Here is a 22,535-nt window from a genome sequence, read left to right on the forward strand (position 1 = left end):
GCTTTTTAAAAAAACTGGGTTGTAAATTTTAAAGAGCAAGGGTCATTTAGGAGAGAGCTCCAATTCCATTATTTCTGAGCTAAACATCTACTGTATAAATAATACTGAATAAAATTCTTACTGTGTGAAAAGTGAAACCTCACAGTGTACACACAAAAAACATTCAGCAGAAATTACTGGTCTGCAAACATTATCTTTCATTAAATGAGCTTGCAGAAAACTGGCCAGAATATAGCTCCTCAATGATCTTCTTTTACATTTTAGAACACTAAAGCTGTTGTCAGTACAGCTTTATGAGCATGTCAATTTTATCATCTTTTTTCTGATGGTCCTAGAAAAAGATTAACATATAAAACTGGTGGTGCTGTTCTACTGCTAACTAGAGAAAAGTTACACAGCAATCAGAGCTTAACTCTCAAGAAAGCCAGATCATATATATTTCTACTCTATATAAACATGAAAAAGCAAGTATTTCAGAACAAGGAATGATTTCATTTACAAACAGAGTGCTATGTGTTTTTACACAAGCTAAGTGAAATAAGTTTGAACAAATGGCAATCACACATCTGGAACAAGATATTGCTCAGCATTTCCTAAGTAATTACTTAGTTTTGAAAAGAATGAATTTTAGAAGATGTTCATTTTAACACCAACAAAAGAAAAAACAGAGGAAAATGAGTTCTTTGTATGTGTCTGACATCAAGAATTCAATATATTTGCTAGGCATTAAAGACTGATGCTAAAATGAGCTTTGTCTGTGGCACAGACCCTGGGCCCACAGTATCTGAAAGACCTGCAGTTTCCATAATCAGAAGCTCTTTAATGCACCACAGTAACACTAGGTTAAAGACAGCAAGATCAAATCTGCCTGGATAGGATAAGTACATAACCAAAGGCAATTTTTGAGATTTGCTGTTGAGTGCTTTCATCTGAACAATGAGAAGACAACTAGATGATAATTTATACTTGTTTAAGCATTAAAGACTACAGGAGCTCAGCTAATTGTTGCCTGATATCAGCAGAGTATCTCCTGCTTTTCCATCCCTTCTACAGGAGTAATTTGAAAACTCTGCCTCCTCTGCTGCTGAATTAAGGCCTCATTGGATAAAAGAGAAGACACAACACCTGGAAGTGGAAGGGAAAGTAAATCCTTGTTTCCACCTGTATAAAAGCGCTGAGTTTTCATCTGGGAATGAAGAACCACAAACATTTAAATGTCTTTCAGGATGCTCTAAGTTACACTAGATGGGCAAATATATATTGAGGTAACATTTTCAGGGGAACAGTTACTGTTTCTAAGAGCCATTGGCATCCTGACCATGCATAAATAGTAACAAACTTAGACAGGTTAGTACAGCTACTTCACCAAAACACTGCTTTCTGGTTTAGTGAGCGAAACGCGAGCATGGAAGAACGAACACTTCCTGATTTTCTGATTGATTTTTCTCCTTTCTATGAGATATCCCATCATAAAGCGAAGTACTATCAAACCTTTGTAGCAAGTCCTGTTTCAGCCACTGTAGGTCATGAGATTTTCACATCTGTTTTAACTACTACTACTAAGCACCAACTTACCCTTAAGTTTTTCTTCTATCTATTTCAGAAAGGCTCTCAGAGAAAAATCTTTAAATCAACAAAGTAATAATTCTGGAAGCCACTAATTCCAATCACTTATGCCATGATCCTGCATCACAAACGCTTTCACAAAGCCATCATGAAATCTCCTTTTTACACTTTCTGAAAATAACCTACAAAATAGCAAACAACATATGCCCCCACCCTGTCCTCAAATCCTCTGGCCATATAAATCAAACAAAACAGAACTAGAGCAAAAACCTCCTCTAAATATAACTGTATTCCCAACTAATGTTAGATTTAATACAAAAATTAAAAGCCCTCCCCTAGACTGCAACACTTGTGAAATTGGAAGCTGAGGTGGAAATTAAAAGCACAGAGAAAGAAATCTGCAGTGAGCTTGTTGCAGCCTACAAATAGGAAGTAGTTAGAAGAAGGAAAACCTTTACTGTCAAATGGAAAATAAGGAAAGGCCATAACTTTAATAAAAACTTTCACTTGTCCTTCCCCCTGCACTTGTGCTCTCAGATATGTATACAGAATATGCCTGGAAGCAACAAAGGAGTGGAGGTACAAAAATCACCATCAAACAATTGTGCTACTTTCAATAATATATTAAAGGTCCTAAAACTAAGATCAAAAGCAAATGTATTTAAGCATTTATATTCAATTCCACATTGCCTGATGACTAATTTGTAAAGAGTGCAGAAGTTCTCACAACTGCAGCCAAAATCATTTGAGAATACTTTGATATAATGCCACAAAGGATATGAGCAGGAAGACAGCAGGAGTTACAAATGGCCAAGTTCCATTAAAAGTGCTAATAAAAGAATAATGGAATTTCCTTGTACTATGAATAAAAAGTGTTTTGTACAGGAGAATTAAGACATGGAGAGGAATATCAAAGTTTCTCGTTCATCAGTTGCATCTCCTTATTAGATCTTAATTGACTTACTATTACATTTACCTTAAAATGCTTCACTTGAAAAAAGCAACAATCCCATTCAAAATCTTATCACACTAGTTTTCTTTATACTTCATGTTTCTCCATTTTCACAGGCCATTAATATCAGCTTTACCAATCTTTGTAAATAATGTGAGACTATTTATTAAAAAAAAGTACTAAGCAGAGATGCATTTAACTTGAAATTCAGTATAATTATTAAAGTTATAGAATATAACTGCTGTTTTACAACGGTTTTTTAAAGTAAATTTTCAAGTGGCTAGTAATTACAGAACTCTCACAGCAACAACCAGACTGATAAATCTAATCCATTAATTTACACATTGTATTTCTCACCAACATATGTGCAGTTACACATATATTGCATGTATGTGCATGTGTTCATACAAAGAGATAAATGCACATGCATACTTCTGCCACCTTCTCCTCCCAAATATAAAACTTAGCTGATTTTTCCAATGTATTTGGTACAGGACCAGGAAAAGAAAAAAAAAAAGAGTTCAGAACTTTCCCTTGAAACGTCTAAACAACAACAGCAACAGAAATGTTTCAAATCTTTCTTTGTTTTAATGGACACTTGCAAAATCACTCACATGTCTCAAAGCAGAAGCAGCAAAGACAGACAACTCATATTGCTGCTTTTTAAAGGGTTTTGTGTACTTGTTAAAATATGCCCACAGAGGCATTAAAGATAGGAGGAATTCCATGAAAATATTAAAAAACCTACTTAACTTCCCTTCAATCTGCTGCCTAATGCTCCCTTTTGCATAACATCTAGAACTCCATGACACAGCTATAGCACATATATATATAGCTATATACTGTGATCTCTGTCTCTTGCTTCTCCAAAATCTTCCTGTAACAACTTTTTTTTTTGTTATTTCACATTGCAATGAGAAAGGACCCTCTTTTTTTCCCAGATGTCACAAACAAGGACCAAGTTATAATGATGATGTGTGTTTCTACTTCTTCCCCCAGACAACCACCATGCTGTTCATCCTGCAGTCTCTTCCTACGATGTTTTTGTGATGGATAGAAAATTCGTTAGTATCATGTATCTCAGGGCCTAATTGACACAACAGGCAAAGCAACGTACTCTAGGGTAGCACAGTTCCTCAACAGAGAGGAAAAAAAGAGGGGAATCCAATACCACATGTAGCCACTTTACAGGATTTTGTGCCACTCTATAAATTACACTTCTATGAGGTTAACGTGAGTCATCGGTTTCACAAATCAGAAAATGCACCTTTTCAAGCTTGGTTTAAAGAAACAAAGAAACATTTATGTGACAACACAATTTAAGTAACATGCTCAGCACTTTCAATTTTATAATTTCTTTACAATTTTGCAATAAACAAGAAATATAGTCACCACAAATGTTTGGAATTTTTCTTAACAAACAGAGATAGCATATTTTTTTCTTACCTTATGATCATATGGATTGTATGAATGAAACAGCTGGGACAGATCCTTCGTTCTCTGTTTTTTCTGTAAAGGAATATTAATAAATAAGCCATATTAGAAAAGTTACAGGAGAAAGAGAGAAGCTACTGATTAAAAAAGCTATATTCAGGTACAAACATATTCTCTCCCTGCTTTGTTAATGAAACTGTAGGTATGAAGAGCAGTGTATGCAAGTTAAGGATATTAACTATTACAGGAAGTAATTAACATATATATTAACAATATTAATGAAAATATCCTTAATAAATGATAAACACTAATCTGTGGAACATCAGTGGAATGTGTAAACAATTCAGATTAGGTTTAAATTTTGCACAATATATCATGAATAGTATTTTAGAATACAGATAACAAAACTGAGAGATCAGGCTACAATCTTGCAAAGACTTGCCTGCTATTCTAGCACATACATGCAGTATTGCCTTATAGGAGATTAGGTGTAAAGGAAGTCAGTTTGAAGAATAATAATTTATTATTTGTCGATTTCTTTTGATGCTAATACTCTCATTGCCTTGATTGTGGAAAATTAATAGGTGAGATGTCATTTAATGCCAAAGCAAGGGGAAAACAAATTCTTCTGTTCAGAGCATAGTTCAAAGACAAAACGTGCTTGATCCAGCTCCTACTGAATTTAGTCAAAGAGCTTTCAGTGATTTCAGGTGAAGTTAAATAGAATTTCTCAGCTGTATCCTATGGAGGGTGGGCATGGTGATGAGAAAAACACTTTTTGTGTTTAATGCAGGGATGAGTCACAAATCGATTCAAAGTTTTATTATGTCAAAATCGATGTTTACTTATAGCTTGGAAAAGCAAAGCAATCCATATTGGAAAATGTGTGAAGGGGAGACAACTGCAAGAACTCCTTGCTTGTAGTCTGTACAAGTGTCTTATTTAGCCATTGTTTCTGTAAAAGTAGTTTTCCAGCTAAGCTGGAAAAATCTGTTTATGTTTCCAGCACGCTGGGAACTAAATAGACAGCTGCATGACTGCAGCACTTATTTTAACTTCTGGAAACTATAGGGTAATTTAGTAATTTTTGATCATGTAACATGAACTATGTATTTTCTTTCTTTACATAGTTTTTATTTTCATTGAAACATTAAGCAACTTAAAATTACTTCTTTTCTGGTAGTACCGCTGTAGAGAGTCAAAGTACTTAAAATGCTACAAAAATTATTTGGAGATATGTGATAATAAATTTAAAAGAGATACGAAAATTATTACTAAAAAGATTACTTGAAAAAACCTAATTTAATGAAGCATCACGCAAGAAGAAGACAAAAGCACTTGAGTTTGGATTATGGAAACCCCATTAATCTTTCTAGGAAGAAAACCCTATAAAATCCAGAAAAAGTCCAAGTCTTGTTCATTGTTATCGAAGACTATTTCTCTCATACTCATTTTGACTGCAATTACTTACTCAGTCAAATGATACAACAGAAAACCACCCTCAGACTCTTGCCAAAATGCTGGTTACACACTCAGCTAGATGAAGAGTTAAGATGGCTTCCCTTATAGAACACAATGACATGGTCTTCAACTTTTTGTTTTTATAGAAAATTATGCTTTCTTTCCTACCTTTCCACAAAAGCTTTATTTTTTTTGTACAAAACCAAAACTCTCCTGACTGGGGAAATGATGGAAATTCCTAATGGAGAAAAACGTGAAATGAAACTTCTCAAGATGCAGATGAAGAAATGCCCCAAAATTCCCAGGATGCCCCATATGCTTAGCTGAGCTAAATTGAAACAGCATTTGACTGTTTTGTATAGAATCTGAATATACAGAGATAAAAATGTCATAAGCACAGAGTTAATGTTGCTTAGTGGTAATTTCTGTCTTTCTACAACAAAAAGCGCAGTTTAACTCAGATGTCAAAAAGCCAGAAATATGTAGTATTTCAAAACACAGACACAGGACAAGGAATTCACGCTGCTCCAATGGTAATCCCTTCAACTCCTACAGCTGGCATGAGTCACCTGGCATGAATAGTGAGTTTTTGAAATAAAGAAGCAGCATGGTTCACAGCTCACCTCTATGCAGTACAGAGCAGAAGGTAAAGCAGGCTTCTCCATGTCTAGATGATACAGTGGAAAAAAAGGAGTCCAAAAGCTCCTACTCCTTCATCTCCTCCAGTGGTCTATTTCTATTTTCTATTTCTAAACTGCCTATTTACACATATCTACTCGAAATTCCTTCCCTTAACATAGCTTCATACCCCTATTTATGTTCCCTCAGCTTAGTCCAACATCCCTTTCAAGTACCCTTCGACCAATATAAAAAGTTTTCTTCCCCCACTCTTTCTCTTCAGTGTTCTCATTCTCCAGTCCTTTACTCTATACCAATAATGCTGCCAAAATCACATTGTAAAAAGCCACTCAAAAATCCTCTCTGAACTTAGGCAAATGTACTATTTTATCATATTGTTCCACGTGCAGCAGCACTTTTGCTTTCAAATATGCTCACAGACCTACAGAGGACATAGTCTAATTCTTTCTGAAAATAAATCTATTTTCTTTCCAAATTAGCATGAAAAAACCTTCCAGGAGTCTGATAGCAACATCAGACTCATAGTTTATCCCTGTACTTCTCTCAGGCTTGCCATACAGTGGTGATAGATAGTCCTTAGTTTGCAGCAGTTTCTTTAAAAACAAGTTCAGGGAGACGAGATAGATAAAGAAATTCAGATCCCTTACTGATGTGAGCCACTAAGAAAATATGCATATGTATATGATTGTAAAAACAAATTTTCAGTTTTCTGTTTTAAAAAGTTGCAAAAATACCACACTATATAGGAGATAAAAAGAAAACACTTTTTACATCTTTAGCAGGGAAGGTATGTGAACATCAGATTTATAATGATTAGAATGCTGCTGCAGGACTGAGATAAATACTGTAAAACCATATATGCTTGTACACATAAGTATGCCAGGATGGAAAGGTTTCCCAAAATAAAGCAATACTTTTTCGGAGTTATTTCAAGCTTGTTACTAAAATCCACCAAAGTAATTAACTTCTTCTGAAAGGACAAGTAGTGTCCAAGATATTTATAAAAATAAGAACCAGAAACCACCATTTAACTAATGACATTTCTTAGGACAGAACACATAGACTATGTTAACAGAGAGGAAACAACACATTACCACAATCTCATTATTTCCCCCATCCTGCAACCAGATATGAAATGCAAGTAACACACACTTTTCTCTGTTTATTTCCTTTCTCTCTCTCATTTTGCTGGGCCTCAGATTTTTGATTACTGGGCTTTATTAAAGGGATATTGGTCATCCAATATGCATATTATATGTTTAAGGTACAGTAACAATAAAGGTTCCTTTGACAACAGTCTGGAACTATACACCAATAAAGCTGAGTTAGTGACCTAGTTTTTACTCTTTTTCTCATGCACTGATTTTTAACAATAATAAAACTTCTTACATGGACTATACTGTGGATTATTATTTTACTTTTAAAGAATTTTAAAGAACAACAGAATGAGAAAAAAATCAACCAACCAACAAAAGAACCCAATGAACCCTGTAGTACAGAAGGAATCTAAAACCATAATAAAAATATTTTCAGCACAAGTAAACCAGCATAGAATTTTGTGAAAATAGGGTAAAAGAAGGGGTCTCCTAATAATAAATTTATATAATCAGAATACACTTTAGAAAAATAATTTTACAAATGGAATCACTATAACAAATGCCAAACATTGTAGGCTCATACATGTATATTGCACTTATCTTGTGATCCTCTTTTCATATTCAGGTGATAATTACCTGTCTTTCAGATGATTTTAATGTAGCCCAAAACTTGTTTGTTTTCTTTTTAAGCATGGTGTCGTAGGTCTCCAATGTTTATTGTGAAGGAGAACTACAATATCACTGAGGTATTTATATTATAGATTACTTAGAAGCTACTTAAATCAGATTTTCATCTAGAAATAAAACAGACAAAATTACTCCCAATATGAAGGTATTACTGCTTTCCTTTAGACTCACTTTCAGTTTTATAAAGCCTATTTTCACCTTCAAAGTTCTTAATAATTCCAGCTTAATACTGTGACAGATCTGCAGATTTCTGCAGCTCCACTGAAAGTCTCAGCATCAACATATTGCCAGCAAAGTTCTCTTGCCTTTGTTTTCTTGCTCTCATGATTTAAAATCATTCCAATATACAGGGCTGCCTTCAGTAACAAGAACTTGTATCTGTTTCTGTTCAAATACTCTTCCTTCATGAGCACAGTGAATAATAACATGTGTCAAGGCAATCAGATTAATGTATTTATTTCAGTTCTGTTCCCTCACTTACCAATCATCTCCTGCATTTCTCTTTTACATACTGCTGATCAGAATTTAAAAACCATTGTATTTTGCCACAAGAACCTTATTTAATTTAGAGTTTATAAAGCATCCCACCCCCATCTTTGAGCATGCAAACAACCAATAGCAATATTGAGTTTTTCTTTCAAACATGTCTGGAAGACCACATTTCCTTCTTCAGTAGTATCTAATGAACTGCTTAATTTAAAGTCATATTAAACTTAGTGAGTCAAGGAAAAAATTAACTACAATTCTGATACACTTTTGGAGAAAAATTAAGCTTTGCAAGTATTTTCATAAGCACAGAGGCTCCAGAAGAACAGACACTCAAAAACCATGAGATTAGATTTTCCTTTTCTGAAACAGCACTTTCTAACATGTTTGTGCTATGGCATTCTCTGACTTCAGTAGGATCCATTTTCTGATCAGTAAAAAATCTGTCTTTCTTTTCCTTTATGTTACATCTGTGATCTCAAAACTACAAAGGCTTTGGGTAGTTTCAAACTCAGAACTCTAATAATTTAGAATGAAGCAGGTAACACCCTACCCAAAGACACCCACTGGACTAACTTTAATCTCTACAGAATTACTTGGCAAAACACCAGAGAGGGAGATAGCAACTACTTCAACCAAGGAACATTTAAAAGCCTTGCCTGGAGATTCAATCCATAAAGGCTTAAATCTGTGTACCTATAACCACAACAGAGATATGAGCCAAGCCACTGGAACCACCATGTTATCAAAGTTTGCAGATTGCTTTTTGGTCTGCAAAACAGCTTTTAAAAAAGTGATCAGAAACCACTGAACCATTCTCTTTGATCTCAGTTATTCAATGCATCACCCGCTTAGAAATGATCCTGAAAAAAACCATTGTGCCCCAGCCAGATTTCTTGATAAAATCATACCTGGTGTTCATTCTGCACTTGCATCCATGCCCTGTAAGGTCTGAAAGAACAGAAATGACAGTACAGGCCTGACAAGTTCTCTGCTTCCTATCACTAACTCACCTCTACTGACATTATTCCTGTCTTTCTGATCCCATCTATAATGAAGCATACCAAATAATTTGGGGAGTAGTTAGCCTTTTTGACCTAAGCTACCTGAAATACTAAGTTAAAATAAACTCCTTATTCTACTTCAACTACTGACCCACACATATATTCAGCTTGCTTTAAGAAATAACTTTCTAATAATTTTTGATCCATACATGGAAAATATAATTTAGTGTATAGTTATTCAGCAGTTCACCTCAATGATACAGGATAGTGGACTTTTTTTTCCAGCTTCAATAATAACTGAACTATAGGTTCATAATTCATATTTTGCATACTTCTTTTTACACACAACGATTTAAAAAAAACAAAAAAAAATTAGAACATGTTTCCTGACTCCATGCAATGTGTTTATTGTCTAAAAGGGCAAAATATATCAAACTTCACACAGCTTTACTGATCATTAATACTAGAAAATGATTGCAAACATTAAAGGAACACTGTCTTCAGAATTATAGCAACACAAATGATTATGGTTTAGTCTAGTTTACATTTTATGTAAAATAGACTATGATTTATGGAAAACTAGACATTTTCAAAAAACAGCATAGGATCTTCATAGGAACATCTGTCAATCTATCTGACAATAATTTGTTGAAAGATACATTTTCAATTAAATCATGTTCATTGCAATTTTTCTCTCTCTTACCTCCCATATATTAGCTACACAGTACATACTCAATATACTTCAAACTCATATAAATAGTGCTGAATTTTATTCCTTCTGCTAAATTTGAGATATTTTAATTTACCTTATGGTTAGTGCTTGTTATTCCTATACTTTTTATTAGAGAGACAGGCAATCATAAATCGTATTAAATTTAACAAGGGAAAAGTGCTGGATTCTGCACCTGGGATGGGGCAAACCTGGATGTATGGACAGACTGAAGAACGAGATACTGGAAATCAGCACCACAGAAATGGCCCTGGGGGTCCTGGTCAAGGGCAAGTTGAACATGAGCCAGCAGTGCCCTGGCAGCCAACCCTGTCCTGGGGGTCATCAGGCACAGCATCACCAGCCAGGCAAGGGAGGGGATTGTCCTGCTCTGCTCTGCACACACTCCCAGGGCTGGGGACAGCTTTGGGTGCCACAGTATAAAAAATAGACATTAAATTGTTAGAGAGTGTCCAAATGAGGGCCACGAGGATGGTGAAGGGTCTTGAGGGGAAGCCATGTGAGGAGGGGCTGAGGTCACTTGGTCTGTTCAGCCTGGAGGAGACTGAGAGGAAACCTCACTGCAGTCACAGCTTCCTCACAAGGGGAAGAGCAGGGGCAGGCACTGCTCTCTTCACTCTGGTGACCAGAGACAGAAGTTGACTAAAGGAAGAGCATGAAGCTGAATCAAGGAAGGTTTGGGTTGGATATCAGGAAAAGGTTCTTCACCCTTTCACCCGAGGGTGTTTGGGCACTGGAACAGGCTCCCCAGGGAAGTGGTCACAGCACTGAGCATGACAGAGCTCAAGATACATTTGGACAATGCTCTCAGGCACTGGGTGGGATTCCTGTGATGCTCTGCACAGGGCCAGAAGTTGGACTCATTAACCTTCCAACTCAGGATATTCTACAATTCTATAATTCTATAAATGATGCAAAATTTATTCTGAAGACTTTTACAAAGCAATTTTTTATTTCAGAAGAAGCCTTCAGCACTTGTTCATTTTGAGGGTACATAAATTTGGTATAGTTTGTAAAATGATCTGTCTCACTTCTGATAGATTTTTATATCTGAAATTCATGTAGAAATTCTACAGTCTATATGAGGTGGGTATTTCCTAAGGATGCCACTATAACTGATTAGGAAGACTGCTTAGGTCAAAAACAATTTGTAGAACAAAATATCTAGCTGAATATCTAGATATATCTAGCCTGGGGTATCAGCCATATTTCAAATCAGATTGACACTAAATCAGAAATAAAGTGATTGGTCACGAGGAATAGACTGTTTTTGAATATGTATAGTTATTGCTGCCAGTTCCACAATAATATAAACCAGAATGAACTGAAAACTACATCTTAGTAATGAAATGTAATTTTAAAATATCTATGTATCTGCATCTATAGATATGCCCAGAGCATACATAAGCCTAGGACAGACCTGTCTGCAGGCACTCTTTTTATGATCTGGTGAGGTATATGTGTGCTGTACCACATACAAGCAGCCTTGACAGCACCAAGTTTTCCAGCCTTCCAAGAAGAAGAGAAAGAGAAGTGCTGGAGAGGGTACAGTGAGGTACAAGCTGTGAGGAACAGTGCTCAAGTGCTTGCTGTGTGAGAGAGACCACAAGTGTACCTGCAACACACACAACAACTGCTCTCACTCTTTTATCTCCATCTATTATTCAGTCCTGCACTCTACTTCCAGGTTTTCAGGAATTCCAGGTTTCAAGATGTTTAGCCCAAAGACCAGAGGTGCAGGTGCAGCAATGAAAACAGTGGAAGACATGAGTTCCAAAGCACACAGTGACCTGATCGACTGCGACGGCTTTGAGAGAATGTACTTGGATTATCAAAGACAGATGAAGTTCAAGAAAGGGTCACCAAGAACCCACCTCAGGATATTTCAGTGTCCTTTTCTTCCAAAGAACTTTGTATGGGCCATCATAAATGTTATATTATTTGCAAATGATGGACAAGCTTAGTTGCCTCCATGATACAAATTAATTTGCTGTCTGTGTTAAGTCACAAACTATTACACCTGAACCACATTCTCATTTGAAGAAATCTGGAATTTTGAAAATTTTCTGTTATGATGCCTAGAGCCAGTTTCAGGGAAAAAAAGTTATTTTTAATCACTTCAGCTGCTGGCACTGTTTTAGTTCTTAGCAATCTGGCTTATAAAGTGAATTAAAATTCCAAATTCAAAAAATAGATTTTTTTTTCAGTTTTACATAAGTTACTTAATGCAATTCAAGTAAAAATTGAAAAAATTACAAAAAGGCACAGTTAAGACTTCTTCCATGGTTCTTCCACTTCATTATAAGCCAATGAACAGGACAAAATAATAGAGTAGACTGTAGATAAAACTGTTTTCTCTCTTAAAATCAAAGGCTATTCTACCTTATCTTTGAGAGTATCTTCCTTGCCTTCTATTCAGCACAGGAGTGTGTGGTGTTCAAAATTCCTGATAGTATTTCAGCTTCCTCGCACCAAAATCTCACAATTCCATCAGAATTTTCAGACAGACTTACAGGGGAAGGAGGATGGGTAATGAATGCTCATGGTCACGACAGATCTTGAAGGACTACACTTTCCAAAACTTTTTTTTTAATACATCATATGTGCTGCACATGGCTGCAAGCTCTGCAAGCTTTAGTCCACAAAGTTACATGATGTTAACAGCAATTTCATAATTCTTGCAAATTCTGTAACTACTTCTGGCCTGACAATGATGTTTAGGAAGAACTCTACCTCTTCTTCCATATGTATATTCTCCATATTTTATTTTCCAACTATTTTTCTTAACAATGTCACCTAGATTGAACTCATTGTTGTACTTTACTTTAAGATGCTCTAATTTTCAACTTGGATTTGTATAAAGTTTATGAGGAAGCTGCTAATAATTTTCATTCCAACCAGTTTCTGCTGTAAAAAAACCACCCAAAATTTAAAGAAGTAGAACACCAACTAAGCTGGTTTCCTAAGTGTATTTCCAATCTAGGTTTGAATTTTGACTTGTTTTCTCAAGCAACACAGTTGTGCTCCTGGAAAGCACAAGACTTTTATTTTATATCAGTGTAAGATTTAAGAGACACAGCTCCAGGCTAGAGTATAAATACTTTTGTCCTTTCTCAGGGGTCTGACTCTGCACTGACCAGCTGTTACTGTGCAATTTAACTCATTTCCCAGATTCAGTTATGAACTGAATTTTCAGCAGCTCCATAGGCAAATCATTTATAGCTCTAAAAAAAGGTTCGACTTATTTTAAAACCTACCAGCTCAACTGTCTCCCAGAACAACAAAAACATATTTTCCTTTCAGCACATGGTCAAATAAAGTGGTTTGAGCTTGAGCTGATTCTAGCTCTAAAATAAAACGGTCTTTAAACATTTGTAAAATTCTGCTAAGTACTTTTGTCTAACCACAAAACCCCTATTCACAGGTAATTACATTCCTTTGAATTCGTTGCAAAAACCTACAGTTCTGGCTACATGCTGAATGGTGAGCACTGGGATAGATTTAAAGATACAGCATAAAAGTAGTCAAACGGTAGTTTTGGCCATCTTTAAAACAGAGGAAAGGAGGAATAAGGCTTTCATAGATCAACCAGTTTATATAGTTCCTAAAAAACAAAACAAACAAAAAACCAGGAAGAAATAATGCAAAAGTATTTCTAAGCATCTAGAAGGTAACAAAGATTGATACGGCACTAATGAGCAGACACACCAATCAAAATAAAACCCATCAAAGAATACCTGGGTTTGCAGATGAGAGAATTAATATCTATCTATGGTTTGTAGGGCTTTCTGCAGTACCTCAAATGCTGTTCTCATAAAAAACATAAGGGAACACAATGTAAATACAACTACTAGAAAGCAACTTGCTGGAAAATGTTTACTTGGAATAATACATTAGTTCAGTGAAAAAATATGAAGAATTATATATTGGTTTTTTTCTTCATGATCTACATTTCCCTTCAGCCTTCATATTTTTAACTCCCTGGTCTCCCAAAGTTGTCATGAGAATATTCACTCAGGTCTTTATTCTAGCAGAATATCAAGTAGCAAATAAAACTGCACTGCTGAAAAACAAACTGCAGTACAGAGGTTCAGCAGTCAAACACAGTCAAACACATTAATCAGTCTTGGTTTCTCTTACACACGAAGAACATTCTGCATGTTACACCACGAATTATTGCATGTGCTGGGGAGAGGAGATGGGTGTCAGGGGTCAAGAACCATTGATGCATCAGAAGCAGCTATCACGGCTGCATCCAATTCCTGGGGCATGTAATTCCATTTAGTCATAGCACTTAACAGGAGAGCTCATAGTGATGATAGACTGGAGAAACAGTACTGCTGAATAAGTGGCATTGTTTCTTTTTCTACTTACTTTTCTTTCCTTTTCTCCCACCTTATGATCTCCACAGCTTCCTCTTTAATTTTAGAAGAATAACTCTACATAATCCCATTGCATGATCTTTGGATTGCCACCGTTAATCTGATGCGAGCAGTATAACCGATTCTGCTATGTCTGTGAGAATTAGAAACAAGATGGTACCTTCCTTTCTGGGAATTTAAATCACATTAACAATCAAGGCCACCCAAAGCTGCTCTCTATGCACTGTGCCATTGGTTATGTCATGTATCACAGAGAACATGAAACCTTATCAAGTATTTCTAAATCCATATTGGACAGCAGATGAATTCTTTCCTTGCTTTAGCTCTGACCTGACCTCCCCAGGAACCTTGTGCCCCATCACTACCCACTAAAGTCTGAAACATGCTCAAAGGCAAGAGTGCTCCTCAACTGTCACCTTCCCTCACTGTCTGCTCAGCAGTCATCTTACCAGCCTTTTCTTTGATGGGACACCTACAAGGTCCACTTGTGCTCCTTCCCTTTACAGCTCTGAACATGACTAAAGGTGTCCCTTGCACAAGCAGTGTTATCCCATTTGCTGTCCAGGTACCTGAAGTTAAAAAATGCTGAAGCAGAGGACAGCTAATAATGCCTGACACACGAACGATTATTTTTCAGCGAGGCTGGGTGTCCTAGGGTGATGTTGTGGTGTTTGTATCTCCAATCGTGTGTTCTGTTTGTGCTGGGTATTATGTCCTGTGCTTTCAGGACTGACTCTGAAAGTGAAGCTTTGTTTTGTCTCGTTATCAGCCGGTTCACCTCCCCCATGGTCTGTGTTTAGGAGAGGATTGCTCGCTTGCTGGCTTGCTCCTTTTGCTCCTACTCTTTTTGCTTTGCCCTTGCTTTTGCTTATTAGTTAGTTCAGCTAGGCAGTCCAATTTTTTTCCCTGGACTGTTTTCTTTCCTCTCCCTTTCCCGAATACCATCTGAACCTGTTCCAGACGGGGACCTGGGAAACACCAAGAAACACGGGGAGTCTGCATTCTGTGACTTGCAGCAGTCATTCCCCAGCGCTGGAGACTGATAACTGGGAGACCACTCGCAGGAGAGACTTTCTGAATTTGTCATCTGGTGTTGTTTTCTTTGTGCTGGGGAGTGTTTCGTTTATTAAATAAACAGGGTTTTTTTCCACTCCTCTCTGAGGAAATTCTTCCCGAACCCAGTGGTGGGGGGAGGAGTCGTGGGAGTTTGCTTTCTGGGGGCTCCTTCTGGAGGTTTTCCCCCAAATTTGCCCTAAACCAGGACACTGGGACAGTTTGGCAACATTTGGATAATCATGTGTTAAGAACATGTGAGTTTTCACAGAAGGTCAAGCTGTTTGTGTGCAGAGATTCAGAACTACAAAATCTATATCCATCCAGCAAAGGAGGAATTATACATCGCATTGTATCTACTGGCACTCAAGAATGCCTATTTCTAGTGCCTTGCAGAATTCTAATCAAAGAGAGATATGGTGGATCTGCAGCCACTCAGTTTTGAAAGAGTGTCATGAAATATCTTGGAGACCTCCTAGAGGGAAGTAAAAGTAAAGTAGTCTAAGAAAAATAAGTAGCCATTATAAAATAAAGGTCACAAAATTTCTGCTCCCACAGAGATGATAAAATACAACTTGCCTGGCAGACAGCACTGAGGTGTATATTGTATTATGCTATCCTTATGGAAAAAAATCTCTTAGTATTATGTACTGGTCCCATAATTGGAAAATATGGGAACAGATCTAAGTGATGGCTTGATTAAATGGAGTGGGATACAAGGTCTGATCATTCATCTTTATTTCTCCTAAGAATGGTGACTGTACTAACAGTGTGTTAGTTTTCTAACTCTTCAGGGCGACTGAGCAGCTGCAGCAGCTGCCTCTGGCCAGCTCTGTATACTCAGCATGACATCACACGGTATGGAATATCCCTTTGGCCAGCTTGGGGCTACTGTCCCAGCTGTGCAGCCTCCCAGCTTCTTGTGCCCCTCCAGCCTTCTTGCTGGCAGGGCACAAGAAGCTGAGAAATCCTTGACTTGCTATAAACACTACTTAACAACAACTAGAAATATCATGTAGTGGTACCAACATGATTCTCATATTAAATCCAAAACACAGCACCATACCAGCCACTAGGAAGAAAATTAACTGTATTCCAACCAAAACCAGGACAGTTATCAAGTTTGTAAATTGGTTATTCACCTCAGTATAGTAAGCATAGTGCTTAATACAATTAATACAGAGGGAGAAAATTAATGCGACACTTCAGGGAAATTAAAGGAAATGTTCAATAGTTGACTGACAAAATTTTCTAGCTCGAAGCAACGTGATTATCTGGTGATATAAAGAGAAAAGGAAAGAGAAAGTGAATATATAATTGAAACCAAATTTCTTACACGATTGAAAATATATACAGAAAGATTAGAATCCACACTGCAGTTGATAGGAGTGTAATCGTGAAGCTGCAGTCACATTACTGCTCTCAAAACAGCTGCCATCTCCTATTCTCAGCAGAGATGAACATAATTCTACCTTGTTATGACCCTTATTTTCAAAATGGGTATTTCCTCATGTAATTTCCAAGTGATAGAAGTCAAGTTGATCCCGAGATGTTAATATCCCTTAATGTTTCAGAAACTGTGATGGACCAAATCACAAAGACAGAAAAAAGAATCTTACAAGTCCCCACATGAGTAATAGCTGCCTTGAAAAAATAAAGACCAAAGAAATTATCAAAAACATAAGGTAATACATGCTCTTAATTTTAAAGAAAAAAATGTAACTTTCACACTTAGAATTATTCTGATCCTTTGCAATGCAGCTAAACATGAGCTCCCTACCAGACACATCTGAGTCATGTTTTCTTACATTGCTTACTATTAGCTTAACTAGAATCTGTAATTTGAGTTATGCAGTCATCAGCACTATGGCTTTTACAAGCAAACACAGTAAGCAAATGGAGAAATTCAGATACATAATAAAAATAATAGCAGCAATAACAATACACAAAGTAGCATTTAATCATTAACACACTTGAGAGAATTTTCTGCCCACTGGACATAAGGAGCATGCAGACTCATCTTTGAAACAGTGCATTTAGCTGAAGGTGGATAAAATGGGGACAAAGGAAAGAAAAAAAAATTGGGTAGCATTTAAGTTCTGGACAACATCTTGGCTCATTTTCCATGCACATGAGTGGAATGACTCAGCATTACTGTAATTGCTTATTTAAAACAAAATCATGCCTAGGTTTAACTTTTCTCTAAACTGGAGAGTGTATTTATGGCAAGCATAATCTAATTGATGGTTATGAAATGATGAGACCATTCAGACAGATGTCTGATTCTCCATGGACATTTTTTCTCCAGGAGAAATAAGAAAGCCCTGCAGCTTTAGCTGTCTTTTCTGAATTTATGGTGGCAGAACTGTCCATCTGGATTAGTGTCAACTGCCCTTTTAGCAAAATATTGGTGCCTGTAAGGCTTTCAGTGATAAATTATCTATGTGAAGGGATGGTTCCATGTTGACCTACTGATTGTTTTTTCTATTAAGATAAGCTCAAATACGGATTTTCTCCCAAAAGGCAATTATACTTAAGATCATAAAAAAAAATCCACTAAAAATATAAAAGTACTAAATATTACTATGGTTCATACTCTACAGATTGCCTGTAGAAGTGGTAAGGTCTTCCAAAAAAATCTAATATGAAAGGAAGTGACAAGACAAGTATGTTATTATTGCAGCTGTGACACTTCAGCAGAATCACCAAAGCCATCTTGAATCAGGGCTGCTGAAGAGGAACTCACTGGAGTGGAGCAGTTTGCAACTGGCAATGGATTTGTCCATTGCAGAAGTATTTAAAAACTGAAATAACATAGCAAATGCATTCAGTCTTCAGAAAAACAACCAAAAAACCAACAACAAATAAAAAGAATAATGGTTGTAAACAGAATTATTTTCCATAAACAAATGTACCAACAGATCCACTGCAGAGGGTACTGTTATGAACATTCTGTGGAAAGCATCAAGCTCACAAGTTCAGACTGGTGATCCAATGCACACTGAGACACTTGCACAAGATCAGCTGTATGCCAGTGCATGTGCTATTTCTTACCCAATGCAAATGCAATAAAATGAATTCATTAACGTGGATAATATTTCATTAAAGGGTCAGAGTGCATAACGTGGATGGTTGTGTGCTACTTCCTTCTCCTAGCAGAGAAATGTAAGTTACTCTAAGGAAGAAATGGCAAATTAAATGCCTGTCCATTTATGGTAATGCAGGAAAGACCATCAGCTGCTGTCTAGAAGTAATGTGAATATGAAACATAGGAGATTAGCACAAGCTCTTCCTCTATGTTTGACTAGTTGCTCTCCATTTCTACTAAGAGATAAAAGAACAAAGGACCTCATAACATGGGATTTTTGAAGGACTACAGGGAAAAAAAAGAAAAAAGAGAAACAAAATCTATTAATTACAGATTTTCATCAGCCCTGGATTAGAGGCCCCATCTCCTTTGAAGGTTCTAATTCACTGAAAGCAATAAGTACTAGTGCTACAAATAAGAAGAATGAATGTAAAACTGGGTTAAATTGACAATTACCATTTTCCAAGTAATACTTCTAACTACAGAACAGCTAATGTTCTTTTAATAATTCATCTCTTTGCAGACTGTCTTCCCATAAGCATCCAGTTAAACAGAAGTTAAATTAACTTAAGCTCTATGCACCTCCCATGAAAATAGCATACTTAAGAACTTGTGCACAGGAATACAAACCTGAAACACAAATCAATGTTTTTTTAAACTTCCTACCTTCCAAAAATTACATTTCTGAAATTTTTTTCATTTATCGAAGTATCTAAAAAGCATTCAAGACTAAGACAAATAATGCAACCGTGTGAGTTGGTTACACTAAGGAGACTACTTCAACAGCAGGTATTTATATTTGAAAACTTACAATTTCCCATTATGAGATAGTCTATAATAAATGAACAGTCATTGCTCAAGCTGCATTACACTAAACAAAAAAACTGAAGAAGCCAGATATAATCTCATTTTATGTCTCCAGCAGCTGATATATCCTATGGAATTCATGGTATATACTGAGAGTAAACAGAGATACTTTGTTTAGCTTTCAGACATATAAGCAAGGGGATACAAGTTCCAATATATTGTTTTGACTTCGTGTTGTTGTACCAGGATACATAAATTGAAAGAAATAGGTTTTTATTTAAATTGATTTACATTGCTGGGGGACTTTCATTCTTACATTGAACAGAAATATAAATGCCATTTATGCCCATAAAAATGATATAATAATGAGTTGAATTAATATAGGCATCAATCTTGTATATTTTCCTGTTTTGAGATTCAGGTTACAAAAACAACAAATTCAATTTTTTTGAAATAAAGCTAACCATGCTTTCTGATATGATTGCTATTATTATTGCTTATAAATAGCTATTTATATCAAGTAAAATACAGTCAATAGCCATGTACCTTGTATATAAAAAGAGGCTGAAATTAAGGATGAGAATGTTGGAAGTTAAGGAGGGAGGGAGGGGAGGGAGGGAGGGAGGGAGGGAGGGAGGGAGGGAGGGAGGGAGGAAGGAAGGAAGGAAGGAAGGAAGGAAGGAAGGAAGGAAGGAAGGAAGGAAGGAAGGAAGGAAGGAAGGAAGGAAGGAAGGAAGGAAGGAAGGAAGGAAGGAAGGAAGGAAGGAAGGAAGGAAGGAAGGAAGGAAGGAAGGAAGGAAGGAAGGAAGGAAGGAAGGAAGGAAGGAAGGAAGGAAGGAAGGAAGGAAGGAAGGAAGGAAGGAAGGAAGGAAGGAAGGAAGGAAGGAAGGAAGGAAGGAAGGAAGGAAGGAAGGAAGGAAGGAAGGAAGGAAGGAAGGAAGGAAGGAAGGAAGGATTAGATGCAATTTTATTAATGGCCTTTAACCTGCAGATTGAAGGAAGTAAATGAGCAGTGCATAAGGAGAGTCTCAAGAAGAAGTGGCCTATAAATTTAATATTTGACAAATAAATCAGAGATTGTCGTCGTTATTAATAGTTGGAATAACTATTCACAATAAGCTTGAGAATGCAGAAGTCTTAAAATGAAAAAAAAAATTACTATGAGTAATCAATCAGCTACTACTCTTGGTAGTCATTCACCCCAAACTTGATAGAAAGAAGACATGATCTTCAGTATAACCACTGTGTTACCTTTCCACACAATCTGAGCAGTCATTTATATACGAAAACACATTCAGTGGTCTAGCTACATCATTTCCCTTACTGGACTGAAAAAACCCTTCATTTGAACGTGGCACAGTTCTGCAGAAAATGTGCATTTTTGTATACATGCTTTATGTATTAATGCATCTGAAAATGGATCTTACCACTGCAGCTGGAACTTGAGGCATTTTTGCAGCTGGGGTTCCTGGACGTGGGTAGAATTGATTAATAAACAAGCTTGGAAACCTGTACAGCTCTACGAGTTTCATGGTTTCTTGAAAATCTTCATCTGTCTCTCCTGGAAAACCACAAATGATGTCTGTAGCAATTGTTATTCCAGGCACTCTGTAAAGGAAGTAGAAAGAAACACTTAACTGAGGACATGTAGAAGTCTTGCTCCCTTAAAAGCTAGTCTACATAGATCTATAACCATCAACTTTATCTGCAGAAATTGAGACCTACAAGATCTTGGGAAAAAAAAAAAAGATTTTAACACCATTGCTTGGTAATGAGAAATGCATCTGGTGCTCAGCCGAGAGCACAAGTAATAGAAGATATCACAGCAAATACTGGATTAGGATTGTGACAGAAGAGTGAAAACATCTGGATCAACTCTTCCTTCAATCAAAATTAGAGGTAATCAGCACATCTTGCTATTTCTTGAATTCTTATAGCTTAATCCGTAAAATGTAAACCTTTTGAGACTCAGACACTAGAAAATGTCAAATATTTAATGTTTTATAATGCTGCTATCAAAGTAGAACAGGGTATCTGAAAGAGGGGAGTGGCATGTCATATCACCTAGCAAATCTTTGGCTTAGGAGACAAAAATACATCTTTAGTCACAAGTTAATTTTTAACTCGGTATTCTAAAACATCAGCCTTTACCTTGCTTTAAAAGGAAAACAAAACCCTTAAGCTCACAGCGAGTTCTCTTGCTTTTTAAGCAAGGTCAACAGTCCCTAAATGTTCCCCTGGGACTGAATATGCAGAACCCTTACATACATCAGGTTAAGGCAGCAGAGCTGACAGAGACAGCCCACAGACACAGAAGGATGCAGAGAAGAGGGTGAGGTTAGGGGCCTTCAGTTGAAATTGGGCCACTGTCACAGTCTTGGACATGGTGGGAACATGCCACGAACACTTTCCCAGTAGATACTGGAGCAGCAGCCAACGCTTGCACCCAGACTGAGCTTTGTGTACAGTGGGGATAATGATAAGCATCCTCTGGATGAAACACACAGTGCTCAGTGCTCCCTCCTGACACAGTGAGACTGTTTCCACAATGCAGAGTTCACCCCACGCTGCCCCTAACAGTGACAAACTGGAGAAAATATGACTTACAGAGAAGAGTAACAACTCCATACAAATATTGGTGGTATCTAACTTGGAACTGGGCCTGTTTCAAGTAGGGGGAATAGATGAGATGTCTTCCAGAGGCCCCTTCCAATCTAAATAATTCTACAGCTCTTATGTAGGCTATAGGCAAGGGAACAGCTGAGAGAGATTGTTTTAGGGGTGAATGGCATAAAGACAACTGTCACAAGCAGAGTTCACACTTGAGGTTAAGAAGACTGTCTCTAACCTAAAGAAATGGATGGAAGGTTTCTCTTCCCCTCATCCAGTTAAGACAATGCAGAACTGTGAACATCAGTGCATGTAATCCAAATTACACTTATAAAGCATTCAAATAGGCAAAGAAAACTATAATTTCTTATTAGACACTACATCATCACAGGAAAAAAATAATGCTGTGGTTACAGTGAGTGAATAAACTCGATTTTGAATAACTGAAAGCAAAACTTCCTGAAACAATGAGTTCTACTGGAAAAGAAAAACCTGCTGGCAAAAGACCCTGAAAAAGGCAAGCAGAGAATACTGTTCTT

At 36.8% G+C, this 22,535-nt stretch overlaps 1 protein-coding gene across 4 annotated transcripts in view; it reads right to left on the reverse strand.

Moving 5' to 3' along the window:
• Positions 1–22,535, reverse strand: part of CDKAL1 (CDKAL1 threonylcarbamoyladenosine tRNA methylthiotransferase) — a 375,055-nt gene that overhangs the window by 83,397 nt on the left and 269,123 nt on the right. For all 4 annotated transcript variants that reach the window (XM_014877962.2, XM_088168720.1, XM_088168732.1 and 1 more), the window contains 2 exons: positions 20,814–20,994; positions 3,965–4,027 (listed from right to left, as the gene is read on the reverse strand). In XM_014877962.2, coding sequence (XP_014733448.1) covers positions 3,965–4,027; positions 20,814–20,994 — 244 coding nt within the window. The remainder of the gene's footprint in view (positions 1–3,964; positions 4,028–20,813; positions 20,995–22,535) is intronic.

Source organism: Sturnus vulgaris, chromosome 1, assembly GCF_052056855.1.
Source record: "Sturnus vulgaris isolate bStuVul1 chromosome 1, bStuVul1.hap1, whole genome shotgun sequence".
NCBI classification, from domain to species: domain Eukaryota; kingdom Metazoa; phylum Chordata; class Aves; order Passeriformes; family Sturnidae; genus Sturnus; species Sturnus vulgaris.